Source organism: Rhodnius prolixus, unplaced genomic scaffold (genome assembly GCF_049639745.1).
Source record: "Rhodnius prolixus isolate KJV_2025 unplaced genomic scaffold, Rpr scaffold_2, whole genome shotgun sequence".
NCBI classification, from domain to species: domain Eukaryota; kingdom Metazoa; phylum Arthropoda; class Insecta; order Hemiptera; family Reduviidae; genus Rhodnius; species Rhodnius prolixus.
In genome coordinates, this window is record NW_027411592.1 from 11608884 (window position 1) to 11633569 (window position 24686).

At 30.3% G+C, this 24686-nt stretch overlaps 2 protein-coding genes across 7 annotated transcripts; one reads left to right on the top strand and one right to left on the bottom strand.

The window, feature by feature from the left end:
• Positions 1 to 2815: 2815 nt before the first annotated feature.
• Positions 2816 to 17309, bottom strand: Prps (phosphoribosyl pyrophosphate synthetase). Of its 5 annotated transcripts, none has more exons than XM_074120888.1 (9): positions 17221 to 17309; positions 17051 to 17141; positions 16111 to 16318; positions 15289 to 15478; positions 11463 to 11525; positions 9364 to 9587; positions 8105 to 8278; positions 6825 to 6984; positions 2816 to 5799 (listed from the first exon to the last, which is right to left on the bottom strand). In XM_074120888.1, the coding sequence occupies exons 1-9, from the start codon at positions 17233 to 17235 to the stop codon at positions 5707 to 5709; spliced, it is 1218 nt and encodes a 405-aa protein (XP_073976989.1). In that variant the 5' UTR covers positions 17236 to 17309; the 3' UTR covers positions 2816 to 5706. The 5 variants fall into 5 exon arrangements, with proteins under 5 accessions (XP_073976989.1, XP_073976990.1, XP_073976992.1 ...); XM_074120889.1 differs by having other exon boundaries at positions 15295 to 15478; positions 17221 to 17295; XM_074120891.1 differs by lacking the exon at positions 11463 to 11525.
• On the top strand, positions 15796 to 24144 carry Ubc4 (ubiquitin conjugating enzyme 4). 2 transcript variants are annotated; one of them, XM_074120900.1, is made up of 6 exons: positions 15796 to 15962; positions 16581 to 16646; positions 18428 to 18580; positions 19830 to 19912; positions 20598 to 20761; positions 21533 to 24144. In XM_074120900.1, exons 2-6 carry the CDS (start codon positions 16584 to 16586, stop codon positions 21667 to 21669), a joined length of 600 nt encoding a protein of 199 aa, XP_073977001.1. In that variant the 5' UTR covers positions 15796 to 15962; positions 16581 to 16583; the 3' UTR covers positions 21670 to 24144. The 2 variants fall into 2 exon arrangements, with proteins under 2 accessions (XP_073977001.1, XP_073977000.1); XM_074120899.1 differs by lacking the exon at positions 15796 to 15962 and having other exon boundaries at positions 16351 to 16646.
• Positions 24145 to 24686: the final 542 nt, after the last annotated feature.

The following is a 24686-nucleotide window of genomic DNA, read 5'->3' on the forward strand; positions in this document are numbered from 1 at the left end:
ACAGGCGAGACACGCAAAGCTATAACGCATTGTGATACTGGGTTCGTTCCCGGTCTAGGCCTTGGATCTCATTTAATGGTTAATGAAAGAAATATACAAAAAAGTACGTTTGCTAGTCGCCTTCCATGTGCACCTGAATTGGTGTCGTAGAGCCCGCCTGAAAGATGGGCATTTACTTTTTTACAAAGGATTAGTTCATAATGAACAAAAGGAAGAACTATTAAAATGTACGAGAAATATGAATTTCAGAGAGCTTTTGTAATAAATGTAACTAAATTGTAAGGTTCTATTGACTGGGAATGAATTCCAGGCAAAATAATACATCACTCATATAAGAAAATGATTGGGTAGTTGGACGTAAAGCCCGCCTGAAAAAAATAGGTGATTATGAGATAAACAGAAACATGAACTATTAAAGTATATATTTCACAATTTATTAAACCCAAAATTTAACGTATTAAAATACTGTTTCCTTCCTCAAATATATTCAATTAAAAATTTAAGAAAATATCTAAATATGGCGTTAAAACATTTTTTTTAGCCTCAATCAATTCCATTGTTTGAATTTTTTATTGACGTTTTTGTTACCCAGTTTCTCTAATTAAAACAGATAAATTACTTTTCTTCATCTTCTTTATAACAGTAATCATTTTTGATAGATCATTTATTTTACTAGAATTTTCAAAAGCCAATTTTCACAGAATGTTTAAGAAATTACAAAAATGAGAAAATAAATTTGATCTCATTAAAAAAAAAAGCAGAAAAATAGATAAAAAGGTACTTCTCACTTAATCACTCTCTTATGTCAGAACATAAGACTTTTTTCTCCCACTTTGGACAATGTCAATGTAAGCATGTTAACCAATCCGCCCATTTTGAAATTTTCATAAAGCTTATCAGCTTATGTTGCATTGTGGAGACAAAAGTCTCGTTTTTTAATTCATCACTTTCACGGTACTGGAGACATCATTACAACTTAAGCAATATGTGCATCACTATAGAGGAAAAGGAAATAAAACAAGAACTGAAGTTTAATTCTGGCAAAAGGAGGAGTTACAAGGAGGTACGAAATTGTTTCCAGTACGGGTGTTGCTTGGAGGCATTTTTAAATTGTTTAATAACCTAACTCCATCGCGTTTACTCAGTGAGCTTGTCGATGTACGAATAATGGTGAGCGAACTGGTTTGAGTCCTGTCGATTATCTGATTCGGCTCTGAGGAGCACGACTTGAGTTGACCATCTATAAAAATTAACTGAAGGAAAAGTATACTCTCCTCCAACGGTTCCCGACCGTGCCTCCAGTTATCAGGCAGCAGGGTGGGACATACACAACTGTTGCTCTATATAATTGGCAAACTCAAGTTGTTTTCTTCGATATCGTCCACAAAATCTATACATGGGAAATAACTGTATTATTAAAGAGCTATTTAAAGATGGACTCCACCAAACGCCTCTAGGAAATGATCTAGAACCTCCTAATTGCTTGACTTGGCCTTTCGCTTAATTTCCAGGCTTCTACAGCGCTACACAATCAATAATATCATGGTAATCACACCTGCCTTTTTCTATTGACTCCAACGCCCGAAAACACTCTTCCCGAGGTTGGACGGTATTAAACGCAATGTCAATAAGTTTATTTTTTTAAATTTTAATACATCACCATAAACAAAGAAAACATACTAAAACTAAGAATGTTAATCGCAACTCATTTTCTCAATTAGCTCTTCTGTTTACCATCAACAGAAGTTCAGTCCATTCTGGATAAAAGTGTCCAACTTAAAGGCCTCAAATTTCAAATAATCTTTCTATTTTTGCCTTTCTGTGAATGAATTCTTTCGAAAACCACTTCTCATTGTTCTCCTATTCTTGGGACATGACTTTTTACAGATTGTGTTATTTAAAAAAATACTTTAAAAAATTGAAAAATTATAATAGTTTGATTATTGTTCTCTCAAATAATATTTAATTTTTTTTCGAATGGTTTAAACTTTGTATTTACTTGAGTTGTACATTCTTTACATCCTTATTCAGTATGCATATATTTGACCAATTACATGTTTATATTTTTGACTATATGACCATTTAAAAAATTTATCGAAATGGTGTTACTAACCTCGTGAATAAGATAAGAGCAAAGAGTAAGATAAGCAAAAGAAAAGAAAGAGAAAGTTATTTCACCGATATCTCAAAAAATCAAGGTGGCCCGGTTTTTGAATCTGGTTATTCATTTACATGAAAGTAAAAAGATAGAGGGCGACCTATTTGGCAGAAGCGCCCAAAAAGGTAAGAAGTGTTATTGCTTCTCGATTGAAAATGAAAATGATAAGAACTACTATCTACTCACCAACAAATTCTTCACTAACAGTACGTAAAAAAAAAAAAAAAAATCCTTAGTGAATTAGAACCAGGAATATCTCTATCGTTGAATGATAATTACATAATTAAAGACGATATATACAAAAGCATCAAGGTATAAAGCGCTAACATTCAACGTTGGTTGAATGATTGGTGCTTTGTTTATATCCTTATTTAATAATTAGATTCGATCGAAATTGATATATAAACTTTTTTTTAAATTCTAATTGCCAACGTTTGGCAAAATATGATTTACTTTTGATGTCATACAACGATTAAAATGAGTCGTTCTCAATACCAATACAGACCAGAGACCAAAATTATGGAATTAAGAAAAAAACAAATTACTGCTTTAGGCCTTGAAGAAGACATATTTGTTGAAACGGTGGCAATTAGAATATTTATCTGTCCAAACCTCTTTTAAAGAATTTAAATACTATTGAATAAATAACATTATCACTATTTTTGGAAGTAGTTTAATCTACAGAAGCATTGTTAACATTAGCATTTAGAGTGATCGTGGTATTATAATGTTCCTTTTCTTAATTTGAGGTTCTCAATAAAAACAATGGTATTTATTTTTTTTTTTATGCTTAATACGAATAAATGTTTCATTGTTGACTTGAAAAAGACGACAACTGAGCATTGACAAAACGTTGGAAGTTATATTTTTAAAAAATTCTTTTAACGAAGTTACATATTTTGATGTGCTTCTCAGATTGTTGCTAATGAAAATTAAAATTAGTATTTTAAAATGAAGGAATCGTTATTACACGAATAAGCAACACGCTTTCCGATCCATCGTTCGACTTGACAGTGGAGGATGTTAAGTGAGGAGTACCTATAATCAACTTAATTATATTTATACTTTAAGCGAACATTATAAATGTGACATTATTTTAGTTTTTCCAGAATCAATAATAAATTAAAAACAAAAAATCAGTAATGGAATGGAATTTAAGTGCTCAAATCATGTATTATTATACTCTGTATTATTACATACAAAACCTTAAGCTATAATTCAACTAAAAAAAAAAAATCAGAACTGAAACATCAATAGTAATTTTAAGTTCTGTTATTTGAAAAAAGGTTCATAAACTATATAAAACTAAAAATACTTCTAAAATAAATAGACTTGATAAATATGATTTGGCACCAATAAATTATATATTTCTTGTACTTCTCAAATTAAATAAACCTATCTGCAAAAAAATTAAAAAAACAACTGCAATTATTAAACTTTTTTTTTTAAATTTTGTGGAAATATTTTAATAATAATTAAACCATAATAATATAATTTGCAAATACAAATAACAATTACTATTTAATTTATTTATATAAACATTTTTGAAAATTGTATTGGTCCACTAGTTTTTTTCATTTTATTTATTATTTTTTTTGTTGTTCTCTAACTTAAAATAAAAATAATTAAAATTCAAAATTTATTCGAATTAGACAATGATTTTATAGACATTATACAATTCTTTAGAAAACCAATTAATTAAAAAATGTATAAAGCAACCAGAAAAACAAACTTGTAACTGAGATGGAAAAACAAACATAAAAACTGACATATACTTATATACATAAAATCAAATTTATTTTTCATCTACATTAATTATTAATTGCCCCCAAATATGTTAGAATCAGACTAACAGCATATTAAAAAAAAAAAAATCACAGAAGTATAAGTAGAAGTGAAAACATAGTAATTATTTTTAATGAGCTTTCTTTCCCACTGACTGTATCATAATACAGGATATTTTATAACAATTCAGAATACTTGCTCCTACTTGCAACAGAAAACATTTAAACTAAGAATTTAAACACTCTACAAACAGGCTTTGCTCTCTGTAAATCATTCATCATAACAATTGAAAATCAAAATTATTCATCGTAAAATTTGTTTTTAAAATTAGATTCGAGGTGGACAGAGAAAATTCAAAGTCAAAATGCTAATTTTAATTAGTAACGAGATTGGCTTTATTAATTGAAAATATCTGAGTATTTTTTAAAATTCTTTTCCTTAGGCTCTATTTGCTCTCAAAATTTTTGAGACAAAGAGTTTCGCCTTAAGAAAATAAACATTTGCTTTGTACTCTTCGCAAGGTTGCTCAATCTAGAAGTTATCATTGCAAATTGGCTTGGACATGGCTAGACCCAAAATTAATGGACTTTTTAGGAATATATTTGATTATCATCTCATCACAATTTAGCCTCTAAACAGATGGCACATCCAACCTTTAACTTTAACTTGATAGTTATGTTAATAATAATAATAAAAACAATAATAAAAAATATTTACACATATACTATAGAATATAAAGTGAATAAGAAACAGCCATACAAGTTCACTTTGTCTCATTAAGCAATACAGATTTTTTTATAAAAATATAATTACGACATTAACTTTATTTTAATGAAATTATGACAACAAAGATTAATTAAAGCACCCGAGTACAAAATGTCTGTTTGTTTATTATTAGTTATCTTCTCACCAACAAATTCTTCACTAACAGTAAATTTCTCTGTTCTACCTCATAATAAACTTTTAACACATTCAATGTAAGAATTTTTAATTTTTTAGTTTACTGAGTTTTTGTTTTAAAGCAATGACTACATCCGAAAATAATTGGTTTCCATTCAAATTTTGCAACAGAGCCTGTTCCCGACGTTTTATGTTATAAATTTAGTATAAGACTACTTCTTAATATTTCTAATTCTGTAATTACATAGGAACTACAAGTAGCAAAGAAAAACGTTCCCTAAACTTTAGAAATATAAACTTTTTAAATTAAAAAGTAAAAGTATCAAATCATAAGTTCTTTCCAAACAATCATCCTGTAAGTTACACTTGTTACTGTAGCAACTTCATAAGACAATACTAATAATTATATATATAAAAAAATCTATTGGGCCTTGTGTGATAATAACTATGTGTTTTGTATTTATAAATGTAAATTAAATAAATAGATTTATTTTTTCACTGCACACGACAAAAATATTTATCCTGCTAATAAACACACCATCTACATTATATAAATAAAACAAAAATAAAAGTTAGGAGAAAGAGAGCTATTCTACCTACACAATGCTAGCTCTGTTTGATATAATGTAACGTATGATTTTTGGCAGAAAAAAAAATTATTTTTTTTTAAATGGACATATATCTACAGCACATTTCACAGATTAATCAACGCAGTGGTGAGATATTGCTAACAGTTGGGAAATCTAAATAATAAAAAAATGTTTTTTACATTCATATCAATTATATATATATATATATAAATCCATGTATGCATAAAACACAAAAAGGCCTTAAAATAAAATTAAAAAAAACCGATGCATTAATCAATAAGGTACATTAGAGAACAGATAAGATACTGATTCGCCGTTGTGTGTTCTCCTTACTGCCTCGGCAAACATCATCGATACATCAATGCACTGGAAAAATATTAAAATATCAACAATAATAATAAAACTTTATTTTATTTAAATTATTTGATTAATCAAATTGTGGGTACAGAATTCAGATTACATGGATCCATTCTACATGTAACTAAATAGATTTCGTAAAATAATTAATATTTTGAGATGAGTATATTACTACACATTCAGACGGAGATTTGGCAGTATTCTCTTTCTGTAAGTTTAAAGAAATTTCATAGAACTAATCTAAAATTAGCAATATTAGAAAAGCCCGAAGGAAAGATTCTGTAATTTTATTAATTGATCCAATCAATAACTTTTTTTGAAATTGGATTTTTAGCCATCTAAACCAACTAAAACAATAACCCTAGACATCTAAATCGTCATTGAACGAAGTCATCGCAGGTAGTCCTTCATTCGAAAGGTGTATTTAACTTTCTTTTATCGCCTCTCAACATTTGCTGGCCTATAATATTTCAGACCCAGCTACTTAGATGTTCGCCGAATCTACAACAATGCTCCGTAAGAGAACTGGTCTAGCATTTAATGCAGTCTATTTTTGTTCTTAACGCGGCAAGAATAAAATCTTTTCAGGTTATAATTGCCAAGACAGATTTTCGGCAGTCTTAGTCAAGGGAGGTCATTTCAGAGCTTTGCTCTGTTGGCCTATTTCTTAAGCACCTCCTAACTCACCGAAGGATTAAGCCTCCATTACAGTGGATGCCTCGCCTTGCCTTTCTAGGAGCGACTACATTTTCAATCTGGCTAACATCTCTTATTTAACAATACTAAAAAGAAAAAGTAGAAGCAAAAATTAAATAATGTCTATATTATTATAGTAGCCTGCAATTTTAACTAATATATTGAGATGTCGTGGATGAAAGTAAATAAATATTAATTAACTATATCAAAAACACGAAAATATATAAAATTTTATATATTATACGCATACAGTATATACAGTAAAATATTAAAATAAACTTGTTTAAAAACAAATGAAAGAAGAAGTGTAGGCTTAAACGTAATCGAATAACACCTACCCTAACTTTAGGACAATCTTTCATGTGTTCATCTTGCGGGATGGTATTTGTAACAACAACAGCCTCAAAACAAGCATTATTTATTCTAGAAATAGCAGGACCTGAGAGGATGCCATGCGTAAGAATAGCATAGACTTTCGTAGCACCTGCGTCCATTAACCTAAAATAAAACAATCTCGTGAGAAATATCCAACTGTAACTTATTTAGTACATATGTGCATAAATATATTAGTTGTAAGAGAATCTGAAAGTTTAGCATAATTGTGTAACAGATAAAATTGTTAGGGAGCGCTAAAAAAAGAACAGTTGCAAAACCATATTAATTTCTCTTACATTTAATGATATTAGTTCAAATAAATATTGTATTGATCTTTTTCAAGCAACACATCCTTGAGAAAACTGTTTATAATACTCCGAAATTGCACCTAATAGGGAAACATCGCCAACCTTACGAGAACTGCACTAAAATGCATTTTATTAAAAAACATATTCAAATACAAGTTTTCATTTAAGAATATCTAATTTAGATAACACCGAAATGGCGATTTGGAGGAAAGTGTCGGTCCCACCACTTCTCTCCAAATTGCCTTAACTTTACTTTGAAAAAATGTTATAATTAACTTTTTAAAGATGTGCATTGGGCAGATATTCTGCAAAATGGCCGAAGAAGTTTTCTAGTAAATCTTTAAAAACTGGAAACATATCTGCAAAGGGGTACTTCCAGTTGATAGCTTTTCATCGCTAAATTTCAGTTAGGTCCCAGGGAAGTGATCTAACGAAATAAAAAGTTCGAATTTCTTGCGATTTTTTAAAAATGATTAGTTTTTTGACTAAATCCTTATTTCGAGTCTCTGGTAACACCAAAACGAAATCTCAAATTGATTTGAGTGGGATTTTTCGTTTATAAGTGGCGGTTAGTACACAAAAACAGAGAAAAATTTGCAAAGACCATTTCTTTCGTTCTCAAAACGAATATTTCCGTTGAAAACTCAGAGTAAAAAATCTGCTTGATTACAATAATTCCTGCATAGAAGTAGTAAGAGAAAGTAAAAGTTTTCAAAATCGGATAATAGAAATTTGATAAAGAAAAATCTATGTTGAAAATGTAATTGATTTCTGCACTAAACGTGACTTCTAAAAAACTTCATTTTCGTTCAGCGAGTACCTCAAAACTTTTTTTTTTTATAAAAAACTTATGTTCATGTGATATTCCCTACTTTTGGAGAGAGCAAGAGAGGAGAAAGAGTAATTTCGTGAAAGAAAATAAATAGAATACTTACTTTTCAGCCGCAAGGCAAATTGTTCCGCAAGTGTCTGCCATGTCATCAACTAAGATAGCAACTCTATCTTTCACAAATCCTACTAAAACCATTGAAGCAACTTCATTGGCGTTTTTCCTTTCTTTATGAATTAAAGCAAAATCAACGTTCAGCCTATCTGCAATTGATGTGACCCTATACAAACAAAAAGAAAGACCAGGAATTATTGTCCTAAAATTAACCTCTGCGGCTGGGGTTAGAACAGTTCCGCTCCCTTCCAAGATGTCGCAAGAGGCGACTAAAGGAATAGACCGAGAGGTCAAAAAACATCTCTGATGGTGGATAGCAGCGCTATCAGAAGAGGCATCAGGCCAAACGCAGTAATTAAAGTATGACAGGTGGAATGAGGAAGTAAGAGAGGCGGTAAAGGTTAAAAAGGAATAGGAGGATTATGGGAGGGAAATACAAGGAAATTATCAGGAAAACATCAGAAAGTTCTGGATCACTGTAAAAGCACTGAGATGTAAGATGTGTAAACAGGTCAAAAATGTTAGGGATTCTGAAGAAAAACTAATCACAGAAAAAAAGAAGTCATTGGAGATCTGGAGAAGGCATTACAAAGAGAAATTCTCGGCCCCAAGCTATGAGTCACCAACAAGTGTAAGCGAAGCTAGAGAAGCTAACCATACTGGCGACATGGATGACATAATATGGGATAAAGAGGTGGAAGAGGCTGTATGACAATTAAAATTAGGAAGAGATAATATTGCCCCAAATTTTCAAAACACGGAGGGAATGAAATTGTCAAGCAAACTCTCTTCCAAACGGCGTATTGTACCAAATAAGTCCCACACTGATTGGAAAGCAGGAGTTGAGTCTTGATGGTAAATTGGTGCTACATAAAACGGTGTTTTCGCCTGTGCTCCTCTATGGTATTGAAAGCTGGACGGTGCTGGATAGGCATGCCAGAAGTAAGTTATCGGCTGCAGAAATGCTCTTCCTGGGGCACATCCTGGGTAAAATTAGGAGAGATTGCATCAGGAATGCACGAATTAGAGAAGACTTTCAAATACAGCCAGCGCGGCAAATTTTGGAGGCCCAACAGTTGGGATGGTTTGGCCATGTTTTGAGAATGGAGGAAGGACTGAATGCCAGACCCATTGGCAAGAGAGCCAAGAGGTAGACTTCGTATTATGTACAAGGAAAGGTGCTGATACATATTTATATTTACATTAAGTAACTCCAATAGAATGTCACCTCTAAAATTATATAAATTATACCTTTTGGCACCACCTGCGTCCGGTGAAACAATAATACTATCCCTCCATTCTGTAATATTTTCTTTTATCCATTTCAGCACTGCCGGCTCAGCGTATAGATTATCCACAGGAATGTCAAAAAATCCTTGTATTTGAGAAGCGTGCAAGTCCATGGTAATTATGTGGTCTGCGCCAGCCACGGACAACATGTTAGCGACTAGTTTGGCGGATATTGGCGCTCGACTCTAAAAATGATTTTTTTTTTTAATTTTAATACATTTTAAACAACATTTATTGCAGGAATTTATTAAAAATAGCAATAAGCTAGCTTTCCCTTTTACAATTATAAACAAGTCAAGTTTTTATGAAATGTTTTTACTTGCTCACAACTGTTTCAACACCAATCATAATCCAAAATGTTTTTGTCTGTACTTCCAAGTAACAATATTTGTTACTTCCAAGTAACAATATCGATTATCTGTTATTAGTAAACTCTCTTGGAAATATATCCATCATAGATATCCATTATTCTAATAATTCATGCTATACTGCTAAATTAATAAAAAAAACTGCCTAAATTTTAAGTTTTCTTCTTTTTTTCGTTTTGTTTTTATAAACGTGCTAATCAAATACTACTTCACAAAAAAGTTAACTTAACTGCTAGCCACCCATTAAGCCAGCCAAAATGCATTTGCAACATCAGAAGCAAAGGAAATATGGTGGACACAGGAGGTCGCAACACAAGAAAATGACATAACTAAGAAATTTTTTAAAGGAATTAATTGAGGTCATAACATAAAAAATGTCGAAAAATTTATGAAGGAATTTAATGATTTTTTTTTTTTTTTTTCTAATTCTTAAATACATCTACATGAAAATAATAATCACCTAATCTGAATTTTCAGGAGACTGACTGATTGACTACCATTTGATGATAACTTTATTCGTTTCAAAATATTTTAACTATTATGCATGCTAACATTTAATCTGGTTAAAATAGATTGTTAGATACAGAAACAAGCCATTTAATCTGAAATAAGTCCTTGAGGTGCAATGTTGCAAATGCATTATGTTAGTGTACTTTAAAGTTCATAGTTTGTTTTATTAAAGTAGCATAAATAAATAAAATTCAGCTTTTTATTTTTTGTATTTTAAGAACAAAAATATAATATATATATTAATATTAGCACATTAGTTAACAAACATAATACCGTTACCAAAAAACATACAATACAAACCCAAACTGTTATTAACTGTTATTTATTTATTTATTTTTAATTGCATACGATTAACCTTAGGTCAAATTTGAGATTACATAAACAAAAAATAGTTAGTTATTCTAAAATGAAAATTTCTTGTTAGAAAAAAGAAATTTTTTAGCAAGGGAAGACGCACGCACACACTAACTGCTGTGGGGGTGAAGAAAAATCGGTAGATAAGTGAAATCAAAAATCACTCTGGGAAGAGGAATATTTAAGTGGAGAGAGTAAAATTAAGGAAATATTGTTATATCAACAATAACTGTTACACAAAGGACTGATGTGCAAATGGCAATGGCTGACTTTACTCACTGTGCTTAGATCAGGTACAAAATCCTGCAAACATTTAAACAATTGACTTTTTCTTTTTTTTAAGTATTAATATTTTTCATATTTAGAAAAAAAAAAAATCTAAAAATCGAAAATAACTTTTTTAAATCATTAAAATAATTGATAACCTATTGCCATAAAAGCTATAAAAAATATTTAAAAAAAAAGTTTCATAGTTCATGTATCAAGAAAATAAACCATGATAAAAATATATTACATAATTCTGTTATACTCATTAGCAAGTATAATAATTTGTTATTTTTTTCGTAAATGGCAGATCACATGTTTGAAATTTATTTTTCCTCCCGAAAACTTTTATTAGCCCTCCATACATCCTTCATACAAAAAAAAGCCCTAAAACAATTTTACAAACAGAGATTAAAAAGACGGTATAGGATCTGTTATTTTCCAGAGGAATTTCCTAAAATTTTCAGATATGAGTTTATTCAAGTTAATAAAACAAAAATGCGGACGTAAAAGCGAATCCCCCATTGCTGATCTCCAATTTCAACTGTACATAAGTTTTAATACCCTGAATTTCCATTCGTAGTTTTTAATAGTGGCCACTGCAGCTTGCCCTGAGTCGCCTCCAGCCTATATATTTAACATAAATAAAATGGAACTTTGTATTTATATAATACATATTTACTGTACTAAAGACTTGTGAACAAGTTTTTAAGTTGTTTTAGAATATATAAAGATAAAAATATGCAGCAATCGGGATATTTGTTTGCATACATTTTTGATACTACATACGCAAACTATGTTATATCTATTAGTTTAATAAGTAAAAAATAAGACTTTCGTTAAGAGTGACTGGATTTCACATTTCCTATTCCAAAAATCCGATTTAACTATGTTATATGTTAATTTCAACAATAAGCAAACAAGTTTCAAGTGTAATTGATTATTTTTATCAAGTAATAAATCTTGCTTTGCTAGACATAGGAAACGTTTGTTGCCGCCCCAAATTAACGCAATCACCATTTAATTAAACAATCACATTGATGATGACTTTAATATCCTTATTCATTTTGACCTTTCATTTTAGTCATTTTTAATATCATCTCATTCATGAATAAGACGTATATCTGGCAATATATTGTAGTTTGGAGCGATTTGTATTTTTGTAATATATAAAATTAAGTTGCCGGAATTTGTTTCCACTAAATAATGGAGCTTATAGATCAGTAAATATTTACATTAATAACAATCTGTACTATTCTAAATCGTGGTGATTGCGGTTTCCAGATAATTTAATTTCCATATAAATGTGGTCAACGTATTTTAAAATAAGGTTTTAGTAAGTTTGGAATTGATTGCAATTAATTTTCAATACAAGAAGTATTCGTTCAAATTATACAAACAGAATGAGTGTGTGTGTTTGTGACAATGAGAAAGTGACAATTCGGAAAAATACTGGCGATTAAGCAACTTTTGGAATGAACTGCAAATTAAAATCATTGTATTTAATATCAATTGAACTTTCAAATAAGACTAGGTGAGATAAAAGTATTTATACCAAGAATAACAAGTTGGCTCATGACAAGTGGATATTATCCACAATATTATGATGGTGTCGAGTACTTGGAAGCCCTTACCCCGGCAATAAGCATCAGATGTATAAGTTTTTTTTTGACGACGTCCAGCTGACATATAAAGAAAGGAACAAATCTGGTTTGAACACTCAAAAGACATTCTCTTCAAGTAAATTTTTAGTTGCTCTGTTATAGTAACATTTTAACACACCTCAAAAATTACAGGAACTGAAGGAATCATTTTCGGAAAATCTCAGAAAATTAAAAAATATAACATTAATGTAGGCGCCACGGTAGCCGAGCGGTTAGAGGCGAGACCTGCGAAGCTAAAATGTATTGTGGTACTGGGTTCGATTCCCGGTCATAGGCCTTGGATTTTATTTAATGTTTAAAAATGAGAAATAGTAAAGTATGTTTGCTAGACGCCTCCGTCCACGACACCTAATTGGTAGTTGGATGTTAAGCCCCGCCTGAAAAAATAGGCGATTACTTTACTTTACTTATAACATTAATGTGGTACTTCCGGAAGTTTCTACGAACCCGAAATTTTATCAAGTCCCCCCCCCTTTATAATAATAAAAAAAAAAACTTGCAGAGAGAGTACTACATCTTACTGAAATGGTACTTTATAGGAAAGTTACCAATTTTTCTCTTAATACTTAAAACAGAATGGTGTTAAAACCATTTCTCAACCAAACGTTTTAAGACAATTGTAGTGCAATGAGAATTCAAAGTTTTGTGGAAAATCCATGGTGCTCCATCTTTGAGAAAAACACACAAAAAACAGAATAATCCTCTCAGTAACTAGGTACTTCCAAATGTGGAATTTTTATCAAACTCGGAATTTTAGCAACATTTAACCTACCTTTATAATTTCTAGGATATAAATAAACAGTGCATTTTACTCAAATTGTTATTTAGAGGGAAAGCTTACCCCCTCCTTTGTCAAAAATGTCCTTCATAGAATTTTTTACAAAATCTCAAAAAAATTCCATTCAGTAAAAAGGTACTGCCAGTTAAGGATATTTAATCACTGGTTTAATGACAAGGCCCTCCCTGGTAGAGTCCTATCTATACATAAAGTGAAACCTCCCAGTGATTTTTAATTTTTGGAGATATTTGATCTCCTACTTTTTCTCTCTCTATAGTATATGTGCGAGAGAGAGAGAGAGAGAATCCTCTAAAACCCAATTTTTCGAACTAAAGGGATTCCAAAACGGAGATTTTTGTGAAAACACAAAGTCGAAAATTGACATGATTGCAATACGTATGAGAAAGAATAACAGATGATTAGGAATGTAAATATAAAAAGGTTGTCTGAAGACAATTGTCAGGGAGAATTACATTATAGAACAGAAACGACCCGGAAGAAGAAGAAATGGAAGTCCAGCAATTACGTGGTTGCAAAAAGCCCAGGAAACCAACAGAGAGAAAACCAGGAAGAGAAAAAAAATCTAAACAAATAACTATGAAAAAGGTGGTACGAGCACTTATTTAAAACCCGAAAGAAAAGGAACGATGGAAAAGTTATTATTAAGAGTTAACCACTCAATAGGTGGTAAACGAACTCGTCCCCATGATAGCTTTCTCCTAAATTAATTGCCAAATTTTTTGTGTAGCAGGTCTTTACGTGTCTCGAAATGTCGAATTGCAAAATGTCAAAACTTAATACTGAAAGGCAGCACTGAACTGTGCATATTGACGATCTGTACGTTTCACAAGGCATTTTAAAGTAAACTTTAAGCAATCATTTTTTTTTTTAAATTAAATGGACCGTCTAAACATCAATCAATGTAGCTTCCCCAATAGATCAGAACAAACACAAAGGTCGCATTTTGCGAATTAAAATACAGAACTTTGATTTGTTTCTAAGAACTGAACTTTTATTTCTATCAAGAGTTTTCAGAATTAAATTTGAATTTTAACTGAAATTTGATCTAAGTTTGTAATAAAACTGGGATCAATGTTATCAAATAATTTCCTTTAATCACCATTTTTTATCCATGACCTTTTGGGATTGTTTAATACAGAATCGAATCTGGCGATAAAAAGACAAGAAACGTAATTAATGCACATTATTGATAGTTTTAATTTTTGAGATAATGAAAATATAAACTAGGATAATAAAATCAAGGTCTCAATTTCATTGCTCTTTAGATGTGATATTTACTGATAGTTTTACAACTTTTCTTTCGTTTTTTTTTTTTGGGTGGGGGAGGGGAACGAATTAAAATAGGCTTCTACGGTATTGCAATTTTGGTTTTTTCAGTTATTAAGTCTTAGATTTTGATGTCTCAGTGTTAAATGATAAAACGTGATCACATAACGGTAAGCACAAGAAGACACAGTTACTAAGGCACAAGACTGTTACATACTTGTTTGTTACTAGGCTGGACTCCTGGCCAACAAACTCCACCAACACCCCATCCAACCATAGCAGGCTGAATCCTGCCTTGCCCAAATTACAAGGGCACTATAAAAGTTAAAGTATGATCAATACCTTTGATCTTCAAATATCAACTTGACGTATTTAGTATTTTTCAATATTTATTTACATATTTCGCAATATATTTATTTTACTGCTAAAATATCATTCATAACCAGTCTATCCACACATCTAGAACTAAGAACATCTAGAATTTTATTTTCAAAGTAACTCCTTTAAGATTCATACACATGTAGAATTCTTTAATCAACAATCAAAGGAAAACTTTCCAACCTACGCCATAAAAATAAATACCTAAGGAGAGTCATAGTGTGGACACATCATGGTTTTCAAATTACTACGAGTAAACTTCATGCCTGAAAATAAGACTCACATTTACCTTGTCTTTCTTATCCTGTCTGGCATATGGAAAGCAGGGTATAACTGCAGTAACTCGTGACGCTGAAGCGATTTTACAAGCATTAATCATAATTAATAATTCCATTAAATTGTCATTAACCTCGCCGCTACCACTCTGCACAATGTATACATCTTCCCCTCTCACTGATTCTCCAATTTCCACGCTAAAAAATAAAATTAAAATTGAAACACACTAAAAATGTTACTTTATATAAGCTGTTACAAAAAGATAAATAAATAAGGGAACCAAATCTATTATTAAACTAAAACGTCATTCCAAGAATCATCTTAACAATGCAACAATGGTAATTTTTAATTTAAAGAAAGAACCAGTATTCAGTATTTGTCAATAAATCGAAATTACTTATCAACTTTAGACGAAGCTTGTTACTCTGAATTAAGCTCATATAGCTTCGGAAAACTGATGGATGGAATTGTTTTCAAAAACATCTGATTTTGACTATATTACTTATTAAACTGAATTACTGGACGTAGGTTCTTTAATTCTCTGTCCAGATAAATCAATCCTTTATGAAAAGATAGTAATAATTAATTTAAGTTTAATACTTTTTAAGCATCCAAATACCAAGCGGAGTAAAGAAATGCGGAAAGCCAAGTAATTGGTTTCTTGTTTTAAATACCGTTTTAGTAAGTGATTTTATACTTTTAAATCATCATAAACTATCTTAATGGTATATTCTTAAACCAATGGTAGTAATTATTTTTATTTATAAAGTCATAAATTTTTACAATTATTTGAAATTCTTGCATGCAAACAAAAATATAACCTTCTCACCAGGTTTCTAAGTTGCTAAATTTTTTGGTGACAACTTTTCCCAAATCAATGCCGAGTCGGTCCACAATCTTCTGAGCAAGTTCAGGATGAGAAGTGCCACTAAAAACTTTGATGTTCGGCATTCTGCTCTGTAAAAAATTATTTGGCTTCTCTAACCTAGATCTCAATAGACTCTTGGCACGCACTGACTCTGATAAGCTGGGCATCACTGAAAAGACATATTTCTTTCAAACTTCCGGTTAAGTGGTTTTTGAAACAGCTGTTTACTGTTAATGAGTATGCCCTGGTAAATGGAGGTGTTTTTCGTTATAGATGTGCTGAATGAATTTAATGGCTAAAATACGTAGTGGATATTGTTTTTGTTTGTTTATTCTCAAAATAAATTTCTGTTAACTAACTTATCTTTAGATCTATTTGTACTGGACAAATTTTTTTACTGGTTTTAATGCACGGTTTTAATACTCTTATAGGAAATGGCAAATATTGCAGCCCAAAGAATAAAAAGAGAGTTTAAAGAAGTTGTTAAAAGTGAAGAAGTAAGTAAATTTGAAAACTTGGTGCTGTTAATTTAATATTTTATGAACAGGAAAACGAATGTAAAATAGTTTCATGCTTCTTTTTACTTACCCTGATGTCCACTCATTGTTTTATTCCATTTCTTTGTCGTTGTTTTATAGTTTTCATAGTCATATTTTGCAACCATAAACTAAGAAGGGTATATCAATAACGTCACTATTTTATCTATTTTGTTTTTTTAAACAAGGGTTAGAGGTTATTTAACAATTCCATAATCGTAGTGAGAAAATTGACTTTTGGAACTTATTCATTCACATTAACAAAATTAATTTAACTAAACTTATAATGTTCCTTACAAGAAATTAATTCGTTAATCGGCAGTTTTGCATTGGATAAGATAAAGTTAATGAAAATGCATACTTACCATTTTTTTTATCTTTATGGATATTAAGATTGCTGTTTTTATTTTTCTGTAAATTTCGCTTTTTCTCATTCATAATTTGATTTGATCCTCTCTAAAACACAATAATCAAAAGTATTTTTTTTGTTTTCAAGTTTTAAGTCGCTACATTCTAATTTTAATCAAAACAGTACCAGATTTTTGTTCATTTGTTTTCTCTACCTGAAGGAAAATGAGTAATCTTAATCATTTGTGAAAACTACAGTAATTCTTGTTCCGTTTTCTAATTTTAGGAAAACATTTTTTAGTATATTTCGTTTAAAAACCATTTTTTCAATTAAAGTATTTTTAATTATTTATAAATCTTGCCTGTTAGATGTGGTCATTATTTGTGGCTGAGAAGAGATTAAATGGCTTCTTTGCTGCAATGTATTATATATTTATATTATAATTATAAGATGTTTATCCCCATTTATCTTGTTTTTACATCTTTTTGTTCTAAGAATGTGGAATCTCATATGAAAATTACTAGTAATATTTTATTTTGAAAATGTCATCCATGAAACATTACACTTTTTAATATAATAACTAAAATAAAACTAATTTAGCAAGGAAGGCTGTCAACTTCGCATGCGTGAAATGAAACATGTTTTTGAAGAAAGAAACAGCATGTTCAATTTTGGTTTTATTTTGTTAGAGCAAGTAAATATTAAGTGATATCGTTTTTAAAATTCATTTACCCTTGATTCTGTTTCTTGTAGTTCCTAAGAATTAATTGCTTTGGTCCACTTATTTTTTATTTTATTTTATTTTTAACATATTACATCAATAAAAAAAACTATCATCACTTAAAAGATTATTGGATTTTTTGGATAGATGAATTGAAAATATCAAAATTGTTTGCCTTGCCCTGATTTTCAGTAATGAGTATTGGGATTCAAAAAATTTTCGAATTTGAGTTATCGCCGAGATCCCATGTTTGCGCAAGGTTTGTGAGACATCTCAAAAACTTGAAATCGATGAATTCTTAGATTTGTTATTCTATTTGCTGCTATTGTTTATATTTATGTCCCGATCGAAATGACGACTATAAAAGGAGTTTTCAGTTTACTTCTAGTATATATGTATAATTAAGAGAGTAGTAATTGTAACACTAACCAATTTGTTTGAGGAAAATTCAGAATTTAAAAAATGTATTTATTGTAATAAAAGAGTAAGAGAAAGAAAGACATGTGAGTGTTGGAATCAAGATTTTTTTGGTTCTAAGGTTGACAAAATTCATTTGTTTCATAAAAATCCATTCAAAAAATAAAAACATTCTTGGATTATTTAAAAGTTTAACTTTAAAATTGCTTAATCATTGTGAGGAGTTAGAACTTCACTAATCCTTTTTTTTTTTAGGTCGCTAAATGTGCTATTTGTGTGGAGTTAGTAGGAGATTCTTATCAGGAACTCCGTGGTCAAATAGGAGGACCTCCAGATACACCTTATGAAGGAGGAGTTTTTAATTTGGAAATCAAAATACCCGAAACGTATCCATTTAATCCACCTAAGGTATGCCACTTAATAAAACTGGCCTATTTAAATCATTACGATAGTTGAAAATATTTTGAAAACTTTAGACGATGTTTTGAGATATCTAGTTCTTACTTCGAAAACTTCAGGATATAAATTATTTTATAAATACCATTTCTACTTTCTCATAATCCTCGTAAGAAGAAATTATCTGGCAAATTATTGGTTTTGAGTTTTCAGCGACCAACTAGCCTCTTTCTCGGGTGTCTGTGTAACCATCGTATTTTAAAAGTGAAAATCGACATTTTCCTTGGGTGCCACCAGGGGGCGCAATAAGGTTTTGATCCGGAATTCCCTTTAACGTCTTGGGGGCAGCACCTCACCAGAGCGGTGAACAAATTGATGAAAAATGAAGACCTTACGAAAAAAAGTTTATAACTGCACTATTACAAAAAAAATATGTTATTTTTGCTTAATATTTAAAGAATTAATAGTGCCAGGGCTGCTGGAATTCACGATAAAATGTACAATAGAAAATTTATCTTACAATACAGTTAGTTGCCTTTTGCAATCAACCTAAACTATAGGTATAAAGAATGATGCACTCAAAAGAACCCATAAAAGTTATCCATAATGAACGATTTTGAAAAATGGATGCATTTTCGGGTTGCATGAAGCAGGCATCTATTTTCGAGAAATCACCCATCGTTTGAACCAAAGCATTCTTCCGTGTTTCGAGTGTCGAAGTTTTAGTTTGAGGAAGACTTCCAAAAATGTCGTTCTGGAGCTGCTACTACTACTTCCGATAAAAATTGTCTTCTGCAATCTTTATTTAAACTAAGTTCCCAGGAAGGTTCAATTAAAAGCACTTCTGAATGTAGGGTAGTTAGCTCCCCTCTAAACTGTCAATTCATTGCAAGGTTAATCATCTCTTAGTTTTTTAAAGAATTGAAAATATAATAAAATACATCAAAATCTAATAGTAAACTTGTTCAATATTCTAGTAACTACCTTTATAGATTTAATTATCTAGATTCAAGACAAAATGAATATATAAATTGGGGTGAGGGAATATCGTGAGAATGTTCAGATTTCTTGTAAAGGTTTTTCTTACTAATGAGGAACCTTATCAAATAAATGTCGTCCTTTAAAGGAGTTTTTAATTTTAAAAATATTCAAACATCCATTTAAATTATCTGTAATTGAATGAATATTAACTTCTTTAAGTGTATTTCAGGAATTTCTATGTTATTTACTTTTTCATTACATTTTCTAAATCATTTTACAGGTGCGATTTGTAACCAAAATATGGCATCCAAACATTTCATCCGTAACTGGAGCTATTTGTTTAGATATATTAAAAGATCAATGGTAACGCATCTTTATATTCTTTAGTGCTATAATTATTTGAAAAAATACTTTTTTTAAAAAAAAGAGTTAATAATTTTAATCATAATTACATTTTTTTGAGTTTATGAAGTGGTAACGTTTTAATAATATGACCATTCCTCGGAAAACTGGAATATATTGCTTTGAGACACCCCTAGCGTGCGGTAGGAACCAAGTTGGCAAACACTGCTTTAAAACTAGTTAGTTGAGAATCGTTTCTTGAAGTTTCTAAATTGTAAGCAGTCTTCCGATATTCCCTAGTAGTATATAAAAGCACATTCATAAATAGAATTGAATATCATAGGGCCCAAGCCCGCTCTCCAGTCAGGACGATCCAGAAGGGCTTACTGACATTTATCTATAAGAATGCGGAAAAAAATTGAAATATAAATATAATATTTTGATTAATTAAATATGTACGAATATATTTCATCCATAATATTACATATCAACTTGTTAAAATCAATGTACCAATTAAATAATTGTATGTATTATTGCTATAGATTTTCACCAAAGGAAATTTGGATAAAAATTTAATGTAATGAGTAGTGTTTATTTACTCCTGACATGACCTAGTTCCTTGGTCAAAAGTTCGGCTTAGTATAACTGAAATTAGCACTACTTTACATTTACTTTAGTAATATTAATTATTGTCAATTAATGACAGGGCGGCGGCCATGACTTTAAGAACAGTGTTGTTGTCTTTGCAAGCCTTAATGGCTTCTGCTGAACCAGATGATCCGCAAGATGCAGTAGTTGCAAAACAATTTAAAGAAAACCAGGAAGTGTTCAAACTCACAGCGAGGTATTGGACATCAGCTTATGCAAAAGGTAAATGCAAAACAAATTTATAAAATTTATCTAACTTATTATCAAAGCTGGATGCCGCTGAGATATTTAGTTCTTAGTAAATACCGACCAGAAAATGGTCTGCTACCATCACTGACCACCTTCAAAATTCTATTCTCAGGGAGCCTGAGATTCATCTCCACTTCTCAAATTCATGAGAAGCGCATGTCAGATGGAGTTTAGATGTAAATCTTTATACTCCAGGAGATCTTTTGGGTGTTTCCTGCATCACCTTTTTATTTTTACCACAAAACAAGATGGTGGCTAACGTTAATATGAATGAACTTTTCTAGTTCTGCGAGGTTGTTACTTGATAGCTTGCAATTTGGCATCATCAAAGTCACATTATAATTGCCTTGAATCATCTTTCTTTCTTTGTGGTCGAATAACCGCTATTAATTTTTTGAAGCCATTGCTGCTGTACGCGCAACATTTTTTCCTTCGATTTCACATGAGTTTGCACAGTTTCAACAAATGTGTACTGAAGGAGTGTTTTGGAACAAGCGATATTCGAGCTTGTGTCAAAGTTGAAATTTCTGGGCATTTTTTGGTTTTTGCTATCTAAATATTAGGTTGTAAATAAATATATTCCTTCTTTTTGTTTCTTATTTGCTAAAATCCGAAGAATTTTAGTCATTTCAACCGATTAAAATTTAGTTAAGTCGTGAGAATATTTTACACCAGATTGTTTTAATTTGTTTATATGCTATTACTTGAATTGTCTTTATGGATTGTTTGATTTGATGTCTATAGGGCCTAAGGCTGATGTTCAGTGTGCAAGGAAAGTGCAGAGGCTAAAAGACATGGGTATAGATGCAGATAGAGCTTGCGTTGCCCTGTCTACTTACGACTGGGACCTAGAGAGAGCCACTGAACAGCTGTTTAGTTAGTTGTGTTGAACTCAAATGAACTATAACGAAGGCTATACTTTTTTTTTTTTACTGATTCAAATTAAACAAGTTTGGAAACACCTAACTTTTCTTAATGTTTTTGTTTTTATAAACATAAAAAGCAAATTGAAATATAGGTTATTAGTATTTTTTAAAATTTATTTTGTTACTTTTTATAAAATTTGAATGGTGTGTTGTGTGTTACGTTCCAATTTTTTCGTTATCACAAGGAAGTTCCTTCATCTTCAAGGTGTGTTTTTAATGTGTTTTATTATAAAGTACATATCCATTAAATGTAGGAATTCTCTTTAAATAACTATTTCAAATATTTAAGCTGTACTTAGGAGCAATGTTAATTTTTATACTCGAGAGAAATTTGTAAAGAGAAAGAGAAGGATTTAGCATATAATTTGTTCAGCAAGAATTAAATTTTGAAAAGTTAAACGTAAAGGAAGGACTATCTATCTATTGTAAATGTACTTAATTTTGGAGGAAAACAAAAACCTTTTTCAAACTGATTTACATATTAAAAAGATCGAGATCTTGGCAGCGTTAGTTGATTTAATCATGATTAGTCCAGCATCTTCTTAATTGATCGCAAGCATAAATATCTAAAGATTTCCGTGGAGAGGGGCTATTGATGAGTCTATAATTAATCTTAAATATATTAATGTATTTAATCTTTATTTGTTCTATCTTAATTTTAAATAGAAAGTGAATAATTCTAGATCAAAAAACTTTTGGTTACCAAATAAAAAAAATATTGTGTCAGTATCCAGGTCATTTAAAATAAAATAAATGTTAATAAGGCCAACGTAATAAATTATACAGTAATCAAAATAATTTAAAATACGTTTTTTTTTTAATAGTGCTTAATTTATAATTTGTATTTACTTTTTAAATAATAAGCTGAAAATTCATAAATAATTAACTTGTGTTTGGTTTTAAATCATTTGATTCTTTGTGCATTTTAGAAATTTATCAATTCACGGTAACTAATTTAAGGTGCACTTTCATTTTATTTATAATCTATTTTTGACACTATAAAAATAGAATTTTCTGCAACAATGCGTTCGAAATTTTATGTAACAAATTCACTCAGTAATTTATTAAATTTAGTAATTACAAAAATATTTCAAAAAAGTAAGATAATAGGTAAGTGTGATCTTTTTACAAAATAGTACATATCCATCAAACTCCACCAATAAAATATTTGCTCTTTTATTCATTTCTTATTTTTATTCAATTATCTCTCATAACCACAATGTCGAGGTGCCTCGGATAGATCCTGAAACTTCCCCTTTCTACCGTCAATCTACCTCAGTCCTTTCGAATTCTTTCTCTTTTTTATGAAATCTTTTTTAATGGGGCCTGCTAAATGTTTATCGGTCTTCCTGTAGGCCGCTGATCTGATTCTTGTTTTGTAAAATTTTTTGGCCCACTTTAGTTATATTCATCCTCACTGAATTCATTTCTCATCCGAGACTGGCTATGGTGGTAGTATTTCGAATTAGCTCCGTAAGAATCCCTTCGAAGAAACGCTAACCGCATTCGGCTCAGATGTTCCGATTTGTAGTAACTCCAATTCGTTTGTTTTCCTATGCCTGAACTGTCAAAATAATGATTTTTATCAAGGGAATTCCCTACTTCGTCATTTATGAAATCATTATGGAAAACAAAGGCTTCTTTAATTTGAGAGGTCTTATATTAGTTGCAATACGGTAATTGACTTGAATCATTTATTGAATCCTTTCTTTGTCCTCCTGATGTTTTTAAATTAAAAAAATATAAATATATTTAATGTTCAAAAAGTGCGAGAAATTGGAGTGAATGAAGTAGTTATTTTTTACTGTTACTGTTATCTATACACATATACGAGTATATCTTCAATTGGCATAATTGTACACATACTCAGAACATTTTCTATAATACTATTATTGGCAATGAACAAATAAAAATAAATGGTTTTTGTCCTTAATATAAGGTATTGAGTCCTTCTCCATCCATACATTACTTGGTTATTAACACATACCTTCTTACACGTATATATTGGTCTTTTTCATAATTTCAAATAATAAATTCATAATCCATCCAAAATATATTTTTCTTTTTATTTATTCTCATAATTTATTTGCTTCTCAGAAAAATATATAGAGGCCTTATTATGGCAATACAACTTTTAAAAGATGAAAATACACATTACTTATCATTCATTAATTGCTCTAACGGTTATTTTGAAGTTAACTAGTCATAGGTGGTGTACTTAATTTGATGAAGACATTGTTATGTGATTTAAGGAAATAAAATACAACTTGTTATTATAATTTTCGGAGGTAATGGTATAAATATCTTTAGTTTCATAAAAATAAGAATATTTATTAGTAAAAATTTAATTTAAAAAATCTGTTCAAACATATATGAGAGAGAAAACTATTAAAAAAATATGTCAGTCAATAAATTTTGGAGTTTAGTAGATTTATGGTGTTTTAAGTTTATTTCACACCTTATAAAGAAAATGATTTTTTTTTTGTCTCTTGAAGAAGGGCCTCTGCTTAATGTTCAAATAGACACCGCTGATAGCATGATACGATTTCTATGTGCTCTATTAAATTGCATAGGTATACTATCGAATCCTTTTAAAGTTATTTGAAATTTCTTGCACAAATCGGGAGGGTTATTCAAGGAATCTCGTATATATATATATATATTTTTTTTTGCGAGAGTAAGCTGTATTATTAAATTAAAATTATACAAAAACATTTGGAAATGATTGAACCATTTTAGGAAATGTCAAAGAAGCAAATTTGGTGTGAAACTCAGTATTTCTCTTGGCAGTTTTTACAAATTATCAATCAAGACAATTTTCCTTCAAATGCTTACTTTCACTCAAGTGAAGGGATATATTAGATTTTTTGCAGATTTAGTTGGGTTTAAAAATCTTTCCTGTTAAACAGAATAAGAAAGTTTAACGGAATTTTTGGAGTCATTTTGTAGCAATCGTGAATAGCCAGTGTGTG